Source organism: Lipomyces doorenjongii (genome assembly GCF_038497915.1).
Source record: "Lipomyces doorenjongii strain NRRL Y-27504 unplaced genomic scaffold V1508scaffold_6, whole genome shotgun sequence".
NCBI classification, from domain to species: Eukaryota; Fungi; Ascomycota; class Lipomycetes; order Lipomycetales; family Lipomycetaceae; genus Lipomyces; species Lipomyces doorenjongii.
The window spans coordinates 25,771-47,420 of NW_027118073.1; the positions used below are offsets into that span (position 1 = coordinate 25,771).

Sequence of the window (21,650 nt, forward strand, 5' to 3'; positions counted from 1 at the left end):
TCGACGACTTCGAAGCATTACCGCCTCGGCTCACGCTGTGCAATAGGTTGGCCCATACAGCCAAAGTCCAATCGCTCGCGAATAACGATCAGTTGGACATTACTGCGACGATATCTGTGCGTTCAATCATCGTTGACGAGTCGCGTCTGGAGTACGGTACAAGTATACAGCTTCGCATAGGATGGCTCATATATCGGAGCCTGTGAGCCAGTTCACTCCGACTTTGCCGGATGAATTAGATATAGCTAAATTAAATAGCCTGACGGCAGATAAACAGCATGTTTATCTCTTTACGTGGCTGAGTGATCTGTTCAAATACCTGGAATTGCTCGACGAAGATGGATCGACTTCACATCAAATGTTCGTCAAAAACGAACTAGGAAAATTTACATCGATTTCGTCATCTATTTTGACTCGCCCTATTCGTATATTGGTGGGCCGGTGCTATATGGAGATTTATTCAAAGAGCGATCGAAAAACATTGTTTGATGTTGTTAACGAATTGTTAATTGCCTTAAACACTGGCAAACCCGACAAGAATATTGATTCAAAATTGTGAGTTCCAACCGGTCGATGTCGGGTGAAGCTAACATTAGTTCCAGTTTTTTGGTTCATGTCATTGGAGATATCTTTTCCGTAGCTGGTGATAGTGTACGTTATTCCTATTGCAAAACGACTTCGTGGCTAACTCACATTAGATCATGGCTATGGCTGCTCATGGAATCCTATCGTGCATGAGAGTGTTGAAATATTCCAGTAATGTATGACATGTGACTTCAATTTCATCGGGAACGCCGCTCACTAGTTGGATAGGCTGCGGGATACCGAAGAGGTATATTTAGGTCTCTTGCGCAAATCTTCAGTATTACCGGCTCATTCGTGGACGAGAATCTTGCTCGCGATGTATGGAAGCAAGCCAGAAATGGAACCAGTGACAAGTCGTCACTTGTAAGGGCGGCAGCCCTTGATGTAAGTTACCTGCTGTTATTAAGGACTCTCCCGTCCTAATTCGAGCATAGTGTCTTCGCGAAATATTCAAGAACTCGTCATACTTTAACAACCACTCAGACGCGGAAAATCTTAAATCGACTGTTATGAAAGCATTCGATTCTCCTCAAATCTGTGTCCGCAAAGCCGCAGCTGTGTGCTGGGCGTCGTCGCTATCCGTCTCCAGTACCACCACTACAACTGTCGTTGAAGTCGCTCCAAAGAAGTCGAAGAAGCCGCCTCCACCAAATCCAGATGAAGAGGGACCTTCTCCTCCACCTCAGCCAACGAGGAAGGTGGTTGAACACGTTACATACACCTTTGTGGAGACGCTGGAGCAACTGGCAGGTGCGTACACTAAGCCGGGAGTATCTGCTAGAGTGCGCGCAGGCGTTGCGGAGACGTACACAGAATTTTTTTATCTGTGCGGTACGGCGGAGATCGAATCGCAATATTTGGCAATTGTTAAGAGTATGTTGGACAATATTCTGTCCAGTCCCAATATTGTGAATCATCGGTTCAAGATATTGACTACCCGAAGGCATATACAGTTTTTGCTCAATGACGTGATTGGTCAGCAGTTCCTAGGCGAAAATGGAAGATTGACCGCCATTAAGATCTTGGTGAATGAAATTCTGAAAAACTATCCTGTGGTCATGAAGGACCAGTACGAGCCTTCGAAATACGCTCTGGCTGGAGCCGTTGGGGCACTGAGGTTTTTAATAGAAGCTTTGGGATCTGCAATTGTATCTTTGCAAACGTCTATCCGCGATGCACTATTATTAGTTCTTCAACATCCGAACTATACTGTCCAAATCGCGACATGCTCCTGCATTCGTGCTTTTGTTCTTTATGTGCCATCGCAGCTTGTACATATGACGACTACAATGATGAACAATTTGAACCGCGAACTGGCTGTTCTGAAAGGCCGTCGGTCGTCCGCTGACGTCGCTGGTCGCTGCGTTGGCTATGCGACAGCTTTGTCCATTACTATCGGTATCACTAATCTCCGCCCACAGTATGCGTCTATGGATCTCACGTCTCGGATATTTTCGCTGGCTACTTCCCTTTTAAAAGGCAGTGGGGAATCTGATGTACTTGTGTCTACAACGCAGATTCAAGTCGCGTGGACATTGATCAGCGGTTTGATGTCTCTCGGTCCAAATTTCGTTAAACTGCACCTCAGTCAACTCTTGCTTCTGTGGAAGAGTGCATTGCCCAAGCCGTTGTCCAAAGACTCGGTCGTGGAGAAGAACTCGCTTGAATACAGTTTCCTGTTGCATGTTCGCGAATGTGCGTTGTCGTCAATCCTGGCATTCTTACAGTTTAATGCGCGACTTTTGACCAGTGATGTTTCGAAGCGTCTAGTTGTCATGTTACAAAACACCAGCACGTTTTTGAATCTAATTTTGGTTAAGAAAGTCGTTGAAGATCCAACGATGCGATTGTCATCGTCATTACATCTGGTCGACTACGAAATGATGGTTCGACGACGAGTTTTCCAGTGCTATATTGCGTTAATTGACGCTCAGCATGGTGAAGGATTACAGGCGGATATTCTCACTTCGGCTGTGTCGCTTTTTGCAGATCCCGATAATTACACATCGCCGCTGAGTACGACTATTGCTTCCAGTGCCGGAAGCTACGAGTCTGTATGGGAAGTTGCCGACAATTATGCTTATGGTGTTTGTAGTGTCATACGTGGATTCAGTACCGCAAAGTTTGGCTTCGAGAAAAAGCGCTGGGAAGAGGATGAGGATAAGAGTTGGCTTAGCACAGACTCATTCACTTCCAGAGTCGAGATAATGGTATGTCTTAGTACGTAAGTAATACTAGTCGACTGACCTTGTTATAGCTGCATGAGCCTACACTAGGAGCTTTGGAGCATGATTATATTTATCTCCTCAATCAGCTTGAAACTAAGTCAGGATTGGTTCCATGGCAGTCATATCCTAAATCATCCGCTACTGCTGTTATCGACTACGCCATTGAATTGTTCATCTTACTCCTACCGTTGCAGACAGAGAAAATTCAGGAGAGTATTCTAGAGCAAGTTGCGTCATTTTTGAACTCGTCGAGTCTGCAGAAAGATCCTGGGCGGAAAGCCGCTGTTACAGCCAATGTCGCCGTCGCTCTCTCGGGCACCTTAAAATTGATCTCTGGCGATAAGAGGAACCACAGGCACAGAATCAGTGACGAATCAGTTCTTAAAATTATCATGGAGATGCTTCGGTCTATTTCTGTGAAGGAGGACGCTTACGTTCGTATAATAGCTGCAGATGCCATCGGCCGCCTTTCCGCCATTGGGGGCCATCAGTTTACTGGCGTTCAAGTCAAGCACACGGTGGATGAGATTGTAATGAACAGAGACCCGAATGCAAGGGCTGGTTTAGCACTTACCCTGGGCAGCATTCACAGCCGTGTAGGTGGCATGGCCGCTGGTTTCCATCTTAAGACTATTGCTAGTATTTTAATGTCGTTAAGCAACGATCCGCATCCGACTGTCCATTTCTGGGCTATGAAAGCCTTGTCAACGACTATGGAATCAGCTGGCTTGACGTATGCGAGTTACGCTCCTAGTACGATCGGTATGCTCTGCACTCTGTATCTTTCGGAAACGCATAATGAGGAGTGCATGTCAATTTTATCCTCAAATCTGGAGGTCGAATATTCGACAGTCCGAGTTCTTACGCATTGCATCGATGCGCTGATTGGAGTTCTCGGACCGGACCTTCAAGACCATCCCAAGAACAGGGAACTGATTTCTCTTCTAATTCAAGAGATCGCGAATGAGGACTATCCATTTGCTGTCGTGGAGGCGATTAAGTGTTATCAGCACGCTCTCCTCTTCGCTCCCCAATACTTCGACACGAGAGGTTTCTGTCAGAAAATTGCGAAATATATCGACTCGCCAGTTAAAGATCTAAGAGACGCTGCGATAGATGGTTATTACCAACTTGCCAGGAATGATGTTAACAGTGTGTTTTCGTATGCAGGTCGAGCACTTGAAGGCCACATATGGCTGGCATATGATACAACACCTTGGCATGAGGGTCTTAAGAGCATTATATCGACCTGGCTTTCTCAGACTGGTGTTACTGAGGCCCGTCTATGGGTTGCTCGTTGTCAAGCAGTCTTAGACAAACTGGTTGCGGGAAAACGACTGCGGTCAGCTAAATCACACTCTCAGGATATTACACCTGATCCCGACCTTGGAGATGAAGAAGTTGCATCTTTCGCGGCCTCTGAGGATGGACCTGGAGGCGCAATGGGTGACTCGAAGGCAAAAACGGAAGGCGGGGAGCCGTTGAAATGGCAAACTAGAGTTTTCGCTCTGAGTTGCCTGAAGGAGATACTTGGCATGAATAAAGAAGTTCCAGGTAATTTGATTGCGAGAATCGGTGACATCATTCGTGTTGCGTTTTCGGCGTCTACTTCCAGTGTGCTTGAGATGAGGATTGTTGGCATACAGTTACTAGATGATATTCTGCAGGTCAGCACTCATGGTACTCAACGTTGAGTAGTGGTTGACTTCTTGTAGATATTTGGCAAGACACCAGACCCGGACTTTGCAGATTCTGCTCTTTTGGAACAATACCAGGCGCAGATTGCATCGGCACTAACCCTAGCGTTTTCTTCAGATTCTTCTCCGGAGCTTGCATCTGAGGCCATCAACGTGTGCGCGAATTTCATAGCGAATGGTGTTGTGCGAGATGTCCCGCGAATGGGGAGAATTCTCAAGTTGCTTAGCAACGCGCTGGATAGCTGTATAACTGAGGGGGACGAACTTATGCTAGGTGATCTGAAGGTGATCAGCTCTAATGCGCAGGTTATGTTGAAACTTGCTATCTTGTCAGCTTGGGCAGAATTGCAGGTCGCTAGTATTGAACAAGATTATTTGCTGGATGTTACAATGCCTCATATTAAGTCGCTGGCCCCATTGTGGTTGTCGGCTCTTAAAGAGTTCGCGCAGCTCAGGTTTGAACCTGATTTGGGCCCGGGGAGTGGTAGTATGACGTTGTCGGGTCCAGTGGATAACACCTATTCTTCTGGATCTAAGGACAGCGTTTTGGAAGTAAGCTATTTTACCTATGCGATTGTATTTATGTATACTGACACTGGTGCAGTTTTATGAACAGTCGTGGCTCAAGCTTGTGGAGGCTATCGCTTCGTTGATCGATCAGAAACCAGACCTTGTTATTGCTGCTCTGGACGACCGAAAGGCTACTGTCATAAATGGTAACCGTAACGAGACAAACGACGAGCCGACAGCGTTCTTCTTCGTGATTTTTGGTGTATGTTTCGAAGCCCTCGTTAAAGCTCCAGGAGGTGACACCATGGCTTCGACAGATGATATGCCTGTGATTCTTAACGCGCTCAAGAAGATTTTACTGCCGTCGATTTTTGGGAATTCTTTATATCAGGCTGCAGTATTCACAGAGATGATCGACTTGTTTGATCGGATAATCCTTACTGAAGGTTATCATTGTCAAGAACCATTGATTGAAATAATTAAGAACTTGTGCATTAATCATCCGGAGTCAAAACGGACATTTGACACAGATATGTATGTTTTGAGTGGTTTACTATCATATGATCCGACCCTAGCTGACGTTGGTTAGAAGTGGTAATGACCTTGTTAATGATGGACTCAATCAGATGTTTGAGCTACTACGTGGTGTGATCCTCATTCTCACGCAAATATATCCTGCCGTGGCGGACTTGCCAACGAGTACGAACTCTAATTTAGTACAGGTATAGATAGCTGGCTAACAAATCCATAGATCCTAAGCCCATAACAGCGGAAGTAGTCACGACTACCAAGCAAGCGATGGAAGCATTCAAAGATATGATGGAAAGTTTCCCATTTAGTATGCGGTTGGATTTGTACGCTATATACCTCCACATTTTCAATTGTCTGCTGGACACGCCGGCCTGTCAGGCTGCTGTTATTCCGGCGTTGTTGCCGAATTTAAAGAGCGTGCTTAGGAGTTTGGTCAAGTCGTGCACGGAGTCTGACTCGGAGTCATATGGGCAGATTTTGCAGGGGATTCGTAGTTTTTATGCGCAATTGATAGCTACGTTGGACCAGACCAGGTATGTTAACTGTAGCATGGTTACAGTTCGGTTCAGCTGACACTTGAGTGTAGTCATGCGCAATATAAAGATGCAGTCGCCCTTCGAAAGAATTGTCTCCTCTGTCTAGTCGTTGTTATCGGAAGTTGTGAGCAGATCATGTCCGCAAACGACTTGCTGATCGACGACTGCAGCACGGCTATCATAGAATCGTTCAACAATCCCGAGGTCGCATCAGTTGCGTCCCAGTGCGCGAAGTCATTGCTTATTACATCCAGCCGCAGCTCGTTCACGCAAATGCTTGGCCGTAAGCTTCTTCCGCAATTAGTAGGTCTGGCAACCTCAGAGCTGTTGTTGAATGATGAGGGGGAGGATATGCCAAAACTGGTGTGCGATATCTTAGTTGCGTTCATCAAAAGCTTAGACGGCGAAAGAGTTGCTCCAGCTATGGCGGTTTGCATACCTGTTATATTATACAACATAAAAGATGACGAACCAGAGACGTTGTCGATTCAGAGACGGCAGCTAATTGATATTGCTGGTGTGGACGCTGTCTCGTTTAAATCCGTGGTCGCACAGGTATCGCCGGCACAGCGTTTGCAACTCGAGAGATTGATGAGAAGTCAGGCTGCGATAAATCCGAGCATCGATGATGTGCATTCGACACCTAGTATTCAGTTGAAGACGAATTTTGCATTTTAAAAGATTATGACGGACTGATTAATGTTTATTGATGATTTGAAGATTTGTGAATAATGCTCTGATGTATCATATCACTTACGGATGAAGAAGAGTCACAAATGACGTTTCTGACATATCCAAACAATGCTGAATCGGAAGTAAAATTAGAATTAGCCAAACGAAAGTAAAAAAAAAAAAGATATTGAGAGCCACGAGATTCGAACTCGCGCATCCGAAGATATCAGAGATTTTGGCGTACAGTAAGCTCAATGCAATACTACAAGGTACCTAAATCTGACGCCATAGACCACTCGGCCAAGCTCCCAGTTTCTTTGTACCCAGGAGCAGGGGCTCAGCCATGAATAATTTGCGGCAATAAATTACCCTAACCCCGATGGATGGTTTTCGTCTCTCGTGGTGGCAATCTCGTTCTTTGCTTTTGTTTCTTTTGTCTAGAAGTCTTTCTTTCGGCTTCTTCGCTGTTCCGACTGTTTTCTTCCTTTTACTCAGTAGTTCATGTAGATAGCAAGACGCCCGTAGTTTTGGGCCCGTGGCGTTTGCTTCTGGACATCTTCATTCAATTTCGGGCCGATTGGGGGCGCCTCGGTCGCTTGTCGTTTCGTTGGTTTTCGGCCAGTTATGTAAATCATAATAGAAATAGCCGTTTCCCAACAGAAAAAAGAAATGAATTATTCCCTTTGTTCTTTATACCCATTGTCCGTTTGTTGCTTGCTTGTTCTACCAGTAATTGTAATATTATATAGTAATCAACTGGCTTACATAAAAAAACAGGCATTCCAGAGCGGCTAACCTATCTCATACCATCCGCGATGCCTGTACGCAGTCCTTCGAGAGTGTACAGATTTCGCTTATTGCCAGGCTGTAGTCGTATAATAACCCTTGGGATAATGCAGGTAGTTGGCGTGGATATGATGAACACAGTTACTTTGCACAGATCCGGCTAGATGAAACAGCGGACTATCATGGAAGAATTGCAAGAACCCACTGAGAGTACTGACTACACCCTTTTCGCATAGGAGGAATGCGTATTGGCAGATATCTAGGATAGTATGGGTGATAGTGACATTTTGGCACCAATTTCACTGTTCTGAGTCGATTGCTGGAATCTCTCATTCGGGGCTATTTTATCATATCAGCTCCTGGATGCACGAGAAGTCGACTAGGCTTAAGAAAGATTTAAGATTTAAGATATGCTACAGCCAAGATAGTTCAGCAAAACAAACGCTTTCAACCAAGCGGCTAATTCAACATCAACCTGCCCATTCTTGCATCGTTGGGGACGAGCTTAATTGGATAATCGCGGAATACACTTGTATAAGCCAGGGTGCCCCCGCACCCTGGCCACTCCCCATAATGACTCAGCCAGGATAAGCAGGTTGCATTGGTATGCACGCTAATGCACGCCGGCTAACCGAATTGGTCGATGCGGCGATTCACCGGACTCTAACTGAAAGATGCCGCGACATCTGCGGCAGACGGATAATCGTATCTCCACGTCTTCTCCGCTTACCTCCGTGTTTTCCGTGAACCGAATACCAGGAAACTGACAATTGTTGGCTCAATGCTGTAGTGCAGCCTAGCCATGAAACAGCGGCCAAGATGAGAGAGGACTACTGCAAGAGTGGCAAGCGGGCAGCCGTTCTTACCAAGCACCTGCGCGCGGTCGGCCGAAGACTCGGCCGAAACATTTAACTCTCCTTTCACTAGTCCCATTTATATATGTATGCACGTCGTAGATATTGGTGCAAGTATATCGCTGGCGGCATCGCCTTTTACGTGGCTGCGAATCTGATCACCGCAACTAGGACATCTTCATATAATCGAGGAATAGTCAATAAATAAAAAGACCCTGTGTCAACCGTAAAGATTAAACTATGGTCTCCATATGCAGATAGAGTAACTCCCCTAGAACGCTTGAGAGCAGACATGAACCATCCAAGAGAGAGCTGAGCTCGGTTACGTGACATTGTTGCCCTCATCTTTCATCTGCCCAGCGGGCAGGTTATATCTCCTCCGTATTTAGCTACAAAACTCACCACACTCGCCACGCTTAATCGTGAACCTCCTGTGCCATTTTCAACCGGTCCACGTCTTACCGTCTGATTCCACAACAGAAAGTCATTGCCAATCCCTCTAGGTTGTGCTCGTTGCATCCCACATATTCCTTCTCGGCCCAATGCTTCCAGTCTCCCATCGTACGTGCCTTGCCAAAAAGACACGCGTCGTCTCATGCACAGAATGTCACCGGAGAAAGCAAAAAGTGCGGTAATCACCAATTTCTTATGTTTCCGTAATAATTTACCAACAAAACTCTTAGTGCGATCGCGAATCACCATGTAATCAATGCATTCTGCGCAAAGTCGAGAACCTATGTCACTATGCCAACGAAAATCGAAGAAAGCGACCGAACCACTCCTCGTCTCACTCTTCGATTTCTACTCGCCCTGTACCAGGATTGCCACTTGCCCAGCCGACATCTGGTGATCCTCCGCCAACGTTGCGTTTTCAGTCTACAGCTGCACAGCTCCTGCCGTATCAGCAATCTTTCCACTCTAGTTCTGATCATGTGTCACCTTTTTATGCTGCTGCGGCAGCAGGTGTTCCGACGCATTCGGTCGCTGGTCCAAGTTCATCTCCAGCCTTGGAGACGAGTGATGCAGCGGCACAGATTGTCGCATTAGCTCAGCATTATAGCGAGCCTCCAACTTCATATCCACAGCGACATCAGTCCTTATTGTCATATTCATCGAGAGGAGCAAGTGATTTAGGTAGCGTATCAACGCCATCCGACGGTGCTGATGACGACGACTATGAAAGTGAGAGCAAATCCAGCGATGACGAACGGTATGGCACAGCTGATATTGTTGACAGTCTGGGGTATTTTCAAACAGCACGTTCGAGCGTTGCGCAGGACATTAGGGAGCTTAACCCAGAGACTGCTGAGTTGCCAGAGAGATTTTCTACAGCTGACTCTACTGCTGTATCTGATCGAAGACCATCTCTAGTCCCCAAAACGAAGTTACCTGCAGTGAATCGTCTATTGCGCACACTGCCACCACGACCATACGCAGATCTTTTGATTCAGATATTTTTCCAGCAAGAAAACTTGTACCAGGCCCTGAACGGTGTCAAGTTCTGGGAGGATGTGACAGCATGGTGGGAGCACTACGATCGAACGACCTGGGATGCGGTCGAGACCGCGTGCCTGATGTTTCGCGTTCTTGCGACGGCTTTATATTTTATTCCACAGGAGCATGTTGAGACTGTAAAGCAGATTGACAATAGCGTTGATGTTCTGGCCAGAGACTACCACGCCGTGGCGGTTGAGCTTGCGGATATGCTCCCCGATTCGTACGGGAAGGTCGTTGAGTACGTGCTACGAGCTGCTTGGTACAAGTACGATCTTCGAATGAAGGACAGCTGGTATTGCATAGGCCAGGCTATCAGAATGGCACAGGAAATCAATCTGCATGTTGAGCCTCTAAACCAAGCCCCGACGTTCCACCGGGAGAAACGACGCAGGCTATGGTGGCTGCTGTATTACTGGGACAGATGCATGGCACTCACTCTCTCAAGACCGCTTATGATCACAGACGATGCCTGCAAAATCCCGATGCCGTTGGATTTGCCAGACGACTGCTACTATCCTACTGTACGGCCCGCTCCACCGGTCACTCCTTATAGCGTGCGCCTGATCTCTTATCGTCTCGGAGAGTTGATGTCCTCGCTCGATTCAGACCCACAAGGGCTATTTGAGAACCTGTCGTCATTTGTCGCTGCCCTCCCTCCTTATTTTCGTCCACAGGACCCCGACACGTCCTTGGACGAAAGGTACTCCTTTCTGGCCTCCCATCGCAATTCCCTGGCAGCAACAATCTGCATGGTCTGCTGCGCTGTCTACAGACGACAAGTAACCATCTCGAACCCTATGAGTTTCTGTCTGCGTCTGCTACGAGCCTGCGAAGACCAGTTCAAGACTATCCAGAAACACCATTACCGCCAGTTTTCAAATGTGTATTGGAACTTGGAACCGTCCGTACTCATATGTCGGGATATACTTCGGGAGATTAACGATCGGAGTAGTCTTGCACATCGAAATTTCATGGTATTCGGAAACCACGTGGGTGATAACGGAATCGGGACCGAGGGTGTGGACCAGGGTGAATGGAATGCTTGGCAATGTCTTGAGGCTGCGGAAGGAGCGGTTTTCCGGTTGAGGAAGATCAGCGAGAATAACAAATTGGCTGGAAACGCGTATAAAGTGCTAAGAGCACTTGTAGCAAAAGTTCGAATAGCGCTGAACGTCTCGAACGTTTTGGGTTCGATTGAGGATACCGTGGGAGATGAAAGTCCTGGGTCGCTTGTTGAGAACAAGATATCTGAAGAGTCGAACCAGTATCATTATTACTCGGAACAGAAACAGCAGTACCAGCGTGACCCATCCATCGGTAAGAGCCAAGGTCGCGAGAACTTGCGCGCATCCAATGCTCATTCACGCGTGTCGGGTATCGACAGAGGTACTGATATCTCAAGCCAACAGTCTTCACCATATTCCATAGAAAGCGGTATCCAAACCTACAACAACAACAACAACAACAACAACAACATCAACAACAACAACAACAACAACAACAACAACAACAACAACAACAACAACAACAACAACAACAACAACAACAACAACAACAACAACAACAACAACAACTACAACAACAACAACAACAACAACAACAACAACAACTACTATATTGCCACTTCGCTGCAAACTCCAGCACAGCCGACCGAGAAAAGCTACCTCGCACAAAATCAAGCGAGTGTTAGTTTAACTGATTTTTCTCTTGATTTTTTGTACTACAAGGGCGACAATGGCCTTGATTTATCATCGTTGTCGGTTGGTAGTGGGCCCGCATTGTTCAGCGTAATATAATCGTGATATTATTATTTAATTCGAAGCTTTTCAGAATGGAACTGGAAATTGGAAATGTCATTTATTGTCATTTTGTAATGTAGGACCTGGAGTTCATTGAAAATATGCTATACATTTACATCTTTTCGTTTCTCGTCAATAATGTGGACATTACCTTACAAACGTTACAAATAGAAGGTCGTTGTCTATACGGGATTTATTAATTAGTGGAGCTTGTTAGGATAGCCAAGTTCGTGTTGAGTTGCAGTTCACAAATATACTTCCAGAGTTTGTGTGCAGCAATGCCCCACCCCCACATTTCGTATATACGGCCAAATGTATCTTCCCTGCATGAATCGGCAAAATATCTGTATCGGCAAAATATCTCTACTGAGGAAATCGTTATATGGATCACTGCCACAGTCTTCTAATTATTATGCCTGTTGCCTCTGAAATATAACATCTAGTAAATTTGAGAATATATTTACATGTGTAATGACGTATGCCCCGTTCGGACTTGATTAAGTCCACAGTACGAACGGACTTAATTAAGTCCACAGTACGAACGGACTTGATTAAGTCGACAGTAAACGCCGAAGTCATCTCCGACGCCGACGAACTATTCCACAAGGCTCCAATTGATTGATCGTTAAATTGCTCTATTATAATGGTTCTTGAGAGTAATATATATCAGTCAATCAATTGTTGTATGAACCGCTGCTGTGGGATTGGACATAATTCATGATGTCCGGGAAGGAGTGGACCGATAAGGTTTTCGTCTCGCTGATCGAATAAATATATAAAGAGACTTCTAACCACATCCAATTGAGCCTCACTCAGTTGAATCTCGCCCAGGGCAACATCTACCTAATACAACCTCCCACAATGACGATTGCCTTACTTACCGGAGCGTCTGGCTTCATCGCCGGCCACGTCCTTAAGATCTTGCTCGAGAAAGGTTACACTGTCAAGGCCACCGTCCGCTCGCAGTCTAAGGCCGACTACCTCAAATCCCTTTACCCTGTTGACTCGAAGCTCTCCTTCGTGATTGTCGAAGACATTGCTGTCCCGAACGCGTTTGACGAAGCAGTGAAGGACGTTGACGTCATCGTCCACACGGCCTCGCCATTCCACTTCAAGGTCACCGACCCTGTCAAGGATCTCTTAGACCCGGCCATCAAGGGCACTACGTCTATTCTTCAGGCGGCCAAGAAATTCGCGCCGCAGGTCAAGCGCGTTGTTATCACGTCGAGCTTTGCTGCTATTATAGACGGCAGCAAGGGCGACTGGCCGGAGCACACCTACTCCGAGGCTGATTGGAATCCTGTATGTCAGGTCAATATAGAGCATTTGTTACAGATTGCTAACGATGAAATTCAGGTCACTTGGGAGGATGCCATTGGAGCTAACCCTTCCACTACCTACCGTGCATCCAAGACTTTTGCTGAGAAAGTGAGTCTACCTAATTGTTTCGCACAGAGACCACACATCTAATCACGCTGAACAGGCCGCCTGGGACTTCCTCGAGAAGGAGAAGCCCAACTTCACAGTTACCACCATCAACCCTCCTTTGGTCTGGTACGTTTCTTTCACATCACATTCGCAGTTCGGTCTAACGGTACATTCAGGGGCCCCATGATCCACGACGTAACGCCAGAGACGATCAATACCTCGAATGCAAACATCTGGTCTCTCGTGAATGGCTCGCAAGCGACGGTCCCAGCAACCCCGGCTCTCGCGTGGGTCGACGTCCGTAATGTCGCCGAGGCTCATGTCTTGGCCCTCGAGACTCCAAAGGCCGAGAACCAGCGGTACTTCGTCGTGGCTGACAAGTTCTCATACAAGGACATATGTGACATCCTGCTCAAGAACTTCCAGGAATTGAGCGGAAAGGTGCCAACAGAGGGCGGCATCTCGACCAAGAAGGTCTTCGATGTCGATAACTCGAAGTCCAAAAGCGATCTTGGAATTGAGTATATCTCGTTGGAACAGAGCATTGTCGATCTTACAAAGCAGTTTATAGACTGGGTTAAGTAAATTCAGATCGTGCGCACTAGACTTACAGTTTTATGAATATTCTTGACTAATTCATTCGCTTACCATTATAATTGATGCTTGAAACTTCACGTATCGATAGTATATATTAGCTTTTGCTATTCCATTGGTCCACCTATATTTCTCCAAAAATAGCCACCATGCGCATACACACGACCCGTAAATAAATGCCAATTAATTCGTTCGTGTAAAACAATGCCCATTTCTACCGAGATGTTATGGATGCAGGGGGGGACCACCAGATCTCGGCATTTTGTTCGTAATGTTAAAATCCGGGTTTGGTGGCCGTCTACAAGTGAGATGTTATATGTACAAATTTATCACACGCCAGAGCTTGTCATCAACACCGTCAATCGTAGTCGCTACCATCTTCACCAGTCGTTTCTCCAATCAAACCTTGAAGGTTCTCGCGACGAACACCACCCGTGTACGTGTACCTTTTCCACTCACCAGGACGAGTACGATCCTTCACGAGCTCCATCGTCGGAAAATAATGCAAGTTAGACTTTATCGAGCTCGCAAACGGGACATTGTCAAACGTCACAATACGAAGTCGCAAGTACGTGTTGTCCGGAATATTCGACACTACTTGCAGGAAAGTTGTCAAATCAGGGGTTGCTTGTCCGTTCACGTGAGTGATGAAATATGTCGGCGCAATGTAATACTGATAAGCAGGCGATCCTTTCATTCGTGCACTGACGTACACACCCGAATGCAATTTTTTGATCTGCTGTTTGACGGCATGATGCGGCTCATGTAAAATCGCACCGCACCAAATAATAATGCGATCGGTTTCCAGGTTCTCAGTCGAGACAGTTGGCACCTTCAGCTGAATCTCTTTGCGCCGTCTGACCACGATCATGTCGAGGATTTCCTGATCGTACATCACATCCAGTTCCGAGACTCGCGTCAGGGTCTTGCCGTTGACAGAAAGAATAACGTCGCCTTCTTCCAAAATCGGCGGCGTGTCACCACACACTAACTTCCTGACCGCGAAAAGCTGATGGCGTTCGTCATTCGCCTGTTCAACATTCCTAATCCACTTCTCCGAGACACCTCGAATACGTGCCTGGTTCATCTGCAAAATATTCAACTCGACATCCAAAATCCGAAGCTTTGGCGTCTCATCTCGGCGAAGCTTCTCCAGAATAGAAATAATGCTGGAAGTGTAGATACCAGCGTGATACTCCACATCCCGACTGCTGTTATTCCTTTCGCCGAGATAAGTTAGCCACAGCGCGCCAACAACTCCCTCGGTATTGACCAACACGCCAGAACCGCACTGGCTACCCAATACAGTGTCGACCGTGACACCGTCTATGTTAAGCGCACGATATCTTGGCGTCGTCGGATTTGCGGGTACAGTCATCGTCGAAATATCTGTCACAGTTGTCAGTGCGACCAGCGGTCGCATATTCTGATTCAAGCCCATGAAAATAGTAGAAGAATTTCGCTGAATCATCTCCGTACTCAGAAGCGCCGTCTCGACTGGCGCTTCTACTAAGCTAGGATCATATGAAACGACCGCCCAGCCTTGAGTAGGATGCAGAAAAACCACCTGGCCTGGCACCATGATGGAATCCGCAACGGTGATCACGATATCGCATAGATCATATGGCACTATGCTGCGTGCTACAACCACTAATCCTTTCTCTGCGTCGACCACCAGACCATGACCGGCTTTAGCAGACCTTGGAAAGCCATCAATTTTGATAGGAACCAAGCACGTGACTTTCACAAAACTGCGGATAAGTTTTGCGGCCTTCGCAATGCTTGTATTATTAATTTCGGTGAACTTGGCAGACTGAGGCTTTAGAGCTAGAGGAGGTAACGGGTCACCAAGACTATGGAAGTCCCAAAGACCTGTTTTATCATTCCTGATTGCCATTCTGAAAGCTCCTGTCCAGTGTCGGTCAATGTGTGCAATTCCCGTGCTCTAAAATTCGGATCAGTATGTTACATAGTTTACCAAAACCAACGCATGTATACCATAGTGTGCATATCCTGAACGTTACGGCATATTGTAACAACCCATTGTCTATCTCGAACCTTGCGCATGACCTCTATAAATGCATCTAAATCTGGAGTTGGTTCATTATCAATACTCTCAAGTATCCATCCTCTATCGCGATCCAATCTGAAGGATCCAGCGGGGTCAGAAATGAACACTCCCCTAACCGGGATTGCGTATTGGCGAGCGACTTGGTAGCTGAGGTTATGGAAAGTAGCACCAGCTACTTCAACGTAGCGATCGGGAGTGATCTTGTGCAAGTTCCCGACGGTAATGTCAATTTCAGAGTCGACTCCACCTCGCTGAATCACAGCCTTGACAGTTTTGTCGACAGAAGAATCTAGAATTTCATCAAGACGCACAAATTTGGTGAGGAGCTCTCCCTTTAAACTGACGAGACAATCACCTTCCTGTTGACCTGTTAGCTCGGTGACGATTGGAATGAGCGACGACCAGCAATCTGACCTCAATTAGACCATCCGACGGTCCTTCAGGAAGTACAGTTTCGGCAACTAACATGCCAATACAATCAGGGAAGGCTCTTCGTACAGTTGACTCCGTTGTCGAGGTCAACCCAAGACGTCTGCATTCATCAAATGGCTTTAGTAGCCACTGCACCTGAATAGTGCCTCTTGTGATCGGTTCGTCATTCTGTATGCACTGTAGAGCCCGTAATCCTCGATAGAGTGGTAAGAAGTAATCCGTCGACGATTCACTACTTCCACCAGCCTAGACGGTATTAGTATCTGACAAATAGTACTAGAAGAAATTCGCAGCAAACCTGAATTGCAACCGCATAACCGTCAATATTGACAACTGGACTTCCACTTGACCCTCCACTAGCACTTGCGGCCTAAAACAGTGTTAGGTATGGTATGCACCAAGATAACGCAGATGAATTTCGTACAGCTTGAATATATTCCGTATTGAAATCGTTGTATGACAGAAAGCCGTAATCAGGCGCATTTCTATCAAGCCGGCTGATAAATCCAGACAAGATGCTCAATTTCTCACCGGCATCGTTACCGATGACGCGAATCTCCACTCCGACTTCTACAAATAAGATGCATGTTAGCTCTGTGTTCCTCTGGATGCGGTTGTGCTACACACTTGCTAGGTCTGGCCGCAGCTTCAGGGCCACAATATCCATATATTTGATGTCTTCTGGGTTGAATCGGAGTAATCCAAAATCGTGAACTGGATCTCGATCTTAATGTCATGTTAACAGACTCCTAGTTATGACGACTAGTTAAAAACCTACATATTGGGTACACATCACACTTTTCATTGTCGATTAGCTGCAGATCCGTAATGTGTAAAAAGGAAACTTACCTCCTCATGATTATCGAAAACGGCATATCCCGTGAAGGGCCCTGCTCCGACGACGTGTCTATAATGTACGTCAACCAAGAGTTACGGGCCTTAAACACAAACTATCTGACCTGTTCGTCATGATTAAACCCCTCTCAGCATCGACAACAAATCCAGTGGCTTCGCTGACCAACGCAGGCTCACAGTCAAAGCTTGCAATCTGGGCAAATCGCACCGAGACAACACTCTTAATGACTTTCTCAATGGTCCTTTGCCACTCGACCGAATCGCCCAATGGCGCTGTAATCTTGAACTCTTGACTCGTCGTGCCATTTGGGCCGCTATTGTGATTGGTATTTGTATTTAGTGACTTGCGCCTACCATTTACCGGGGAGCTTCGAAGTGACATGTCTGACAGCGTTTCCAAATCTTCGAGTGCGTCACTGTGAACTCGAGCGTCGTCCTCTACCTCCTCAATATCGTCAATATACACTTCCTCGCCTTTACCCTCCTCGGCAAGCAGCTCATAATCCGGCGTGCTCTTCATCAGATTTGTAATCGACCTGCTATCCGAGGGTCGCTTTGCGGTTCGCTCAGAAATCGGCGAGCCCTTCCGCTTCGAGCTGTGATTCTGGGGATCCATTTCAATTATGTTTTCCAGCTCCAAATTCTGTTCACCGACGGCTGTTTGAGTTGGATTGCTGATCACCGGAGCCAAAGCGTATTTACTAAGCCTTGAGAATTCGGAATCGACTTGTTGGCAATCTTCACAAAAGACCAGAGGATGATGCAAGTCAATATTTGAACAGGCTCTGTGAGAAAAATTTAAAATTTATGAGCTCTTTGCCCGTTCACGCACCCAATTTTCGGAAAGGTTACAGGGGTAGGTACGAAAAAGTAAGCGGTAGTTGGACCGGTTACCAAGGTACCTCCGAATAGTCAAGCACCTTTGTCTGGTTGCTGAACCTTGTCGGTTGTGAGATACCGTTAGCAACTCACATATTGCTTCAACCAGAGAGCAAAGGATGAAGGTACGCTATACACTAGGCTAGAATAACTGCTTCGTACAAATATATGTTGGCTAAACTTTTGTTAGGTCGAAAATCCACGAGACAAACTACTCTCTAATTATGAAGTTCTGGAACACATTCATGACATAAAGCGACGACAGAAGAGATCAGCGTCGAAACACCGGTCAATCCAACGGACGGAGAACTTGGAAACAATTTTACTAGAGGTAGGATGAAAATTTTAGTGCCAGCGCGAGTGCTAGACTAACCGAGGTCCAGCTCCAAGGGTACCTTAAAGGGACACCAGCAGCAAAGCAGACTCCGGAAAATATTCGAAAGTTTTTACAAGAAATATCGGCATATGAATTAGAGAAGGCAGAAAAATTACAGTTACTTAATGTAGCTCCCGGATCGGAAGCTGCACTTCACAGTTTAATTGAGGAATGCGATCAACGATTTACCGGTGAAGAACGCCAACACATGGTGGCTCTGGTGTCACAGTTCCTGAAACCAGAGATCCAAAGCCAACAAACATGAATCTTTCGTGTGTACAGTTACGGTAGGCGGGCTTCACATTTGGCACCTTATGGAGTTTCTGAGGATTTTGTTACACTATAGTTGGGTTTGGTTTCATGTACAATTTGCGAGTATACACAAAATCCAAAAATCATAACAATATTATACGGACCTGTAGTTATTCCAGTTGCTGAAGCATCGGTAGGTAGTGATCCTCGATCTCTGGCCATGTACGGGTCGGGGTCAAGACTAGTGGTCCAAATAAGTGGTTTGATGGTATCGTCGGTGAAGAGAGGTGGTAAACTTGCAGGTGCTGTAGACTAAGAGTAACCAACGGATATTAATGACGATGCTGTTGGTGAGATTATAAGATTGACAACAGATGCAAATCGGATCGTATTCAGAACGTGAAACTATTGCTAAGAAATATGATCACGACGGAGCTAGCGAGAAGAGAATGTAATGAAGGACGATGACCAGTGGCTGATGAGGGTCGAATTGTACGCGAGCGTAGACAGTCAGGAGAGGTTGATACTACTAGCACGCAGAGAAGTTCTGGCGGTAAGCAGAAAAAGGCGACTGCATCCAAGGTTTTCAACTACCGTCGACGATGAAATAAAGACTCAGCCGTCACAAATGTACGGTACGAGAGTACGGCCGCGCCTTTTATTGTTTGGTGGTAACTTGGGTAACGGCAGGTGCATGGCACCCAGAGTTAGATTAAAATTGGATTGCCATATATATTATCTACACGATTTGCTTCTTGCTACTACCCCTTCTCCCTAAGCGTCGAGGGCATACTATACATACAGCCGTCACAAAAAGCCATCTATTGCTGCTACTCGGCACCAGCTGGTGGCCCTGCATCGGCACCACCCGAGGGTTTGTCGCCCTGCTTCCTCACGCCGCTGACGATATCATCGACACGCAACAGAAGGCACGCACTTTCTATGGCGGTCTTGATCGATTGAAGCTTGATAACCTCAGGCTCCCAGACACCATATTCCTTCATATCGACAACCTTGCCCGTGTCTCCATTAATGCCATAAGTGTAGAGACCCTCCGCATGCTTAGCTCTTAATTCGGCAAGCACCTTGATAGGGTTGGCGCCACAGTTCTGCACTAAAGTGCGTGGGATAACTTCCATAGCCTCGGCAACGGATCTATATGGCCACTGGACAATACCTTCGATGTCCTTTGCTTTCTCAGCCAATCTAATGCTAATTGCCATCTCAGTAGCTCCACCACCAGGGGATAGTCGGGGCTCGAAGAAGACATTTCGTGCCACGGACATGGCATCCTGAAGGTTTCTCTCAATCTCGTTCAAAATATCCTTGCTGGGCCCACGTAACAGAATAGTGCAGGCTCGAGGGCTCTCGCACTTTGTGAGAAATGTGAAATATTCATCGCCAATAAGCTCAATATTGAATAACCCACATTGAGTCCCGACGTCAGACTCACGAAGATCCTCAATACGGTTGACAATGGTCGCACCAGTCGCCCGAGCAATTCTGTTATTGTCGGTCTTTCGGACACGTCGTAGGGCAGTCACATTTCCTTTCAGTAGGTAATGCTGAGCAAGATCTATCGCGAAATTAGACACTGTTAATATGTCAAAAACATAGGGAAAGTTACCAGAAACACCCTTCTCAGTTATAACTAGGTCTGGCTTGAACGACAATATGGTGTCGCATAATGACTTAATTTGCTCCTCTTCAATCTCGAGGATCCTTGCCCAGTCCTCCTCTTTCGTAATTTCAATGTTAGTTTGGGATTCACCTTTCTTATACTCCAGCGGGCAGTCAAGGAGAATTATTCGAGGCTTCTCTATTCTCCTTCTCATCTTTGGGTGCGTAACGTCTTTGTTGAGCATTACGCCATCCAAAACTCTTGAGTCTTCGATTTCTCCACCAGGAATTTTCTCGACACGAGCATATCTTTTGATGTCCACCTCACGCTTGCCATTGACCTCAATTGCAACCGTACGAACAGCGTGTAATGCCAAATTGCACATCAGGGTACTCCATCGCGCGACAAACTTCGTACCGATAGACGCTGATATGAGCTGCAGCATCTGCTTGTCGTCGTTCACATCAACTGGAACTGAGATATCATTGGTGATCTCAAGTGCATCGGCCAAAGCTTGCTTGAACGCGGAAATGATGACAACGGGGTGTATATTTCGCTCGACATGAGGATAGGCGAAAGCGAGAATCTCACCAGCTGAGAGCCGCAGTCAAGTTAGAAGCCATTAAAGATATCGACCGAGCACGATACTTACCTAAGATAATAACAGTCGTAGTACCGTCTCCAACTTCCTCATCCTATTAAGTGGTCAGCAGGCTCCACTTGACTCCGGTAGATCACTTACCTGAGTTCTGCTAAGCTCGATCATGCTCTTAGCCGCAGGGTGAGTAACATCGATTTCGCGCAGAATAGCATGTCCATCATTGGTCAACACAATTCCTAAGCCAATTAGAATATGGAATGTTTTATATTAGCGATTGTATTGAGGAACACACCTCCCATAGGATCAAGCAACATCTTGAGCATAGCTTTCGGTCCAAGACATGTCCGGATAATATCAGCAACTCTATAACCATCAGTAAAGAGCGTCATCGACTAGTAACAGTACATACGTTTTAGCTGCAGTAATATTCGAGACCTGAGCACGTCTACCAGTTTGGCGTTCGCCGCCCGCATCTACATAAAAAAGATATAAGTCCGACCAAGTACAGCTTTGCGCAGTAATTGCAACACAAACAATCCGATAAAGCAAAGTATAAGCCGCTAAAAGATCAAAGACTTACTCATAACAACAACCGGCGCCTGCATTTTCGTGATTCACTTATATAGAACTGACTTATGATTGTAGATGGTGGATGATGGATGATGGTTCACGAAGCAGAACAAACTCGTCGTCGCGGTGTACTATCGAATTTTTTCGTCGCCTTCCTTCATTGCTCAAAGCGCGTCACTGCGAGCGCTACCTCCTCTTGGATGGTACGTAACTTCCAGAACATATACGTATTTTGCTGGCTGGGCTTCAACTAAGGGGTTGCGGCGAGGATGAGTC

General features: G+C 46.3%; 6 protein-coding genes and 1 non-coding gene across 7 annotated transcripts; 4 read left to right on the forward strand and 3 right to left on the reverse strand.

Annotated features, from left to right (window-relative positions):
* The first annotated feature begins 29 nt into the window (after positions 1–29).
* Positions 30–6,929, forward strand: V1508DRAFT_410704 (armadillo-type protein). The gene is made up of 11 exons (XM_066939355.1): positions 30–555; positions 603–651; positions 699–761; positions 814–969; positions 1,020–2,795; positions 2,843–4,480; positions 4,529–5,062; positions 5,115–5,554; positions 5,610–5,719; positions 5,772–6,084; positions 6,138–6,929. Exons 1-11 carry the CDS (start codon positions 182–184, stop codon positions 6,763–6,765), a joined length of 6,081 nt encoding a protein of 2,026 aa, XP_066797954.1. The 5' UTR covers positions 30–181; the 3' UTR covers positions 6,766–6,929.
* Positions 6,930–6,947: 18 nt separating this feature from the next.
* On the reverse strand, positions 6,948–7,069 carry V1508DRAFT_t12. The gene has a single exon. It is a non-coding gene; the product is annotated as a tRNA-Leu (tRNA).
* Positions 7,070–8,941: 1,872 nt separating this feature from the next.
* On the forward strand, positions 8,942–11,887 carry V1508DRAFT_450857 (fungal-specific transcription factor domain-containing protein; the record flags this gene model as incomplete). The annotated part of the gene is made up of 2 exons (XM_066942492.1): positions 8,942–9,025; positions 9,083–11,887. 2 exons carry the CDS (start codon positions 8,942–8,944, stop codon positions 11,690–11,692), a joined length of 2,694 nt encoding a protein of 897 aa, XP_066797955.1. The 3' UTR covers positions 11,693–11,887.
* A 628-nt stretch (positions 11,888–12,515) lies between these two features.
* On the forward strand, positions 12,516–13,835 carry V1508DRAFT_365317 (uncharacterized protein). Its single transcript, XM_066937324.1, has 4 exons — positions 12,516–12,997; positions 13,052–13,123; positions 13,179–13,249; positions 13,300–13,835. Exons 1-4 carry the CDS (start codon positions 12,557–12,559, stop codon positions 13,706–13,708), a joined length of 993 nt encoding a protein of 330 aa, XP_066797956.1. The 5' UTR covers positions 12,516–12,556; the 3' UTR covers positions 13,709–13,835.
* V1508DRAFT_240525 (trypsin-like cysteine/serine peptidase domain-containing protein) lies at positions 13,702–17,931 on the reverse strand. Its single transcript, XM_066936354.1, has 9 exons — positions 17,180–17,931; positions 17,070–17,127; positions 16,999–17,017; positions 16,848–16,946; positions 16,645–16,790; positions 16,519–16,590; positions 16,203–16,466; positions 15,716–16,147; positions 13,702–15,662 (listed from the first exon to the last, which is right to left on the reverse strand). The coding sequence occupies exons 1-9, from the start codon at positions 17,689–17,691 to the stop codon at positions 14,076–14,078; spliced, it is 3,189 nt and encodes a 1,062-aa protein (XP_066797957.1). The 5' UTR covers positions 17,692–17,931; the 3' UTR covers positions 13,702–14,075.
* A 142-nt stretch (positions 17,932–18,073) lies between these two features.
* Positions 18,074–18,595, forward strand: V1508DRAFT_395274 (RNA polymerase; the record flags this gene model as incomplete). The annotated part of the gene is made up of 3 exons (XM_066938045.1): positions 18,074–18,079; positions 18,145–18,285; positions 18,338–18,595. 3 exons carry the CDS (start codon positions 18,074–18,076, stop codon positions 18,593–18,595), a joined length of 405 nt encoding a protein of 134 aa, XP_066797958.1.
* Positions 18,596–19,294: 699 nt separating this feature from the next.
* V1508DRAFT_365327 (chaperonin Cpn60/TCP-1 family) lies at positions 19,295–21,586 on the reverse strand. Its single transcript, XM_066937325.1, has 7 exons — positions 21,385–21,586; positions 21,214–21,277; positions 21,097–21,167; positions 20,946–21,040; positions 20,856–20,898; positions 20,210–20,797; positions 19,295–20,158 (listed from the first exon to the last, which is right to left on the reverse strand). The coding sequence occupies exons 1-7, from the start codon at positions 21,407–21,409 to the stop codon at positions 19,413–19,415; spliced, it is 1,632 nt and encodes a 543-aa protein (XP_066797959.1). The 5' UTR covers positions 21,410–21,586; the 3' UTR covers positions 19,295–19,412.
* Between the last annotated feature and the right edge of the window lie 64 nt (positions 21,587–21,650).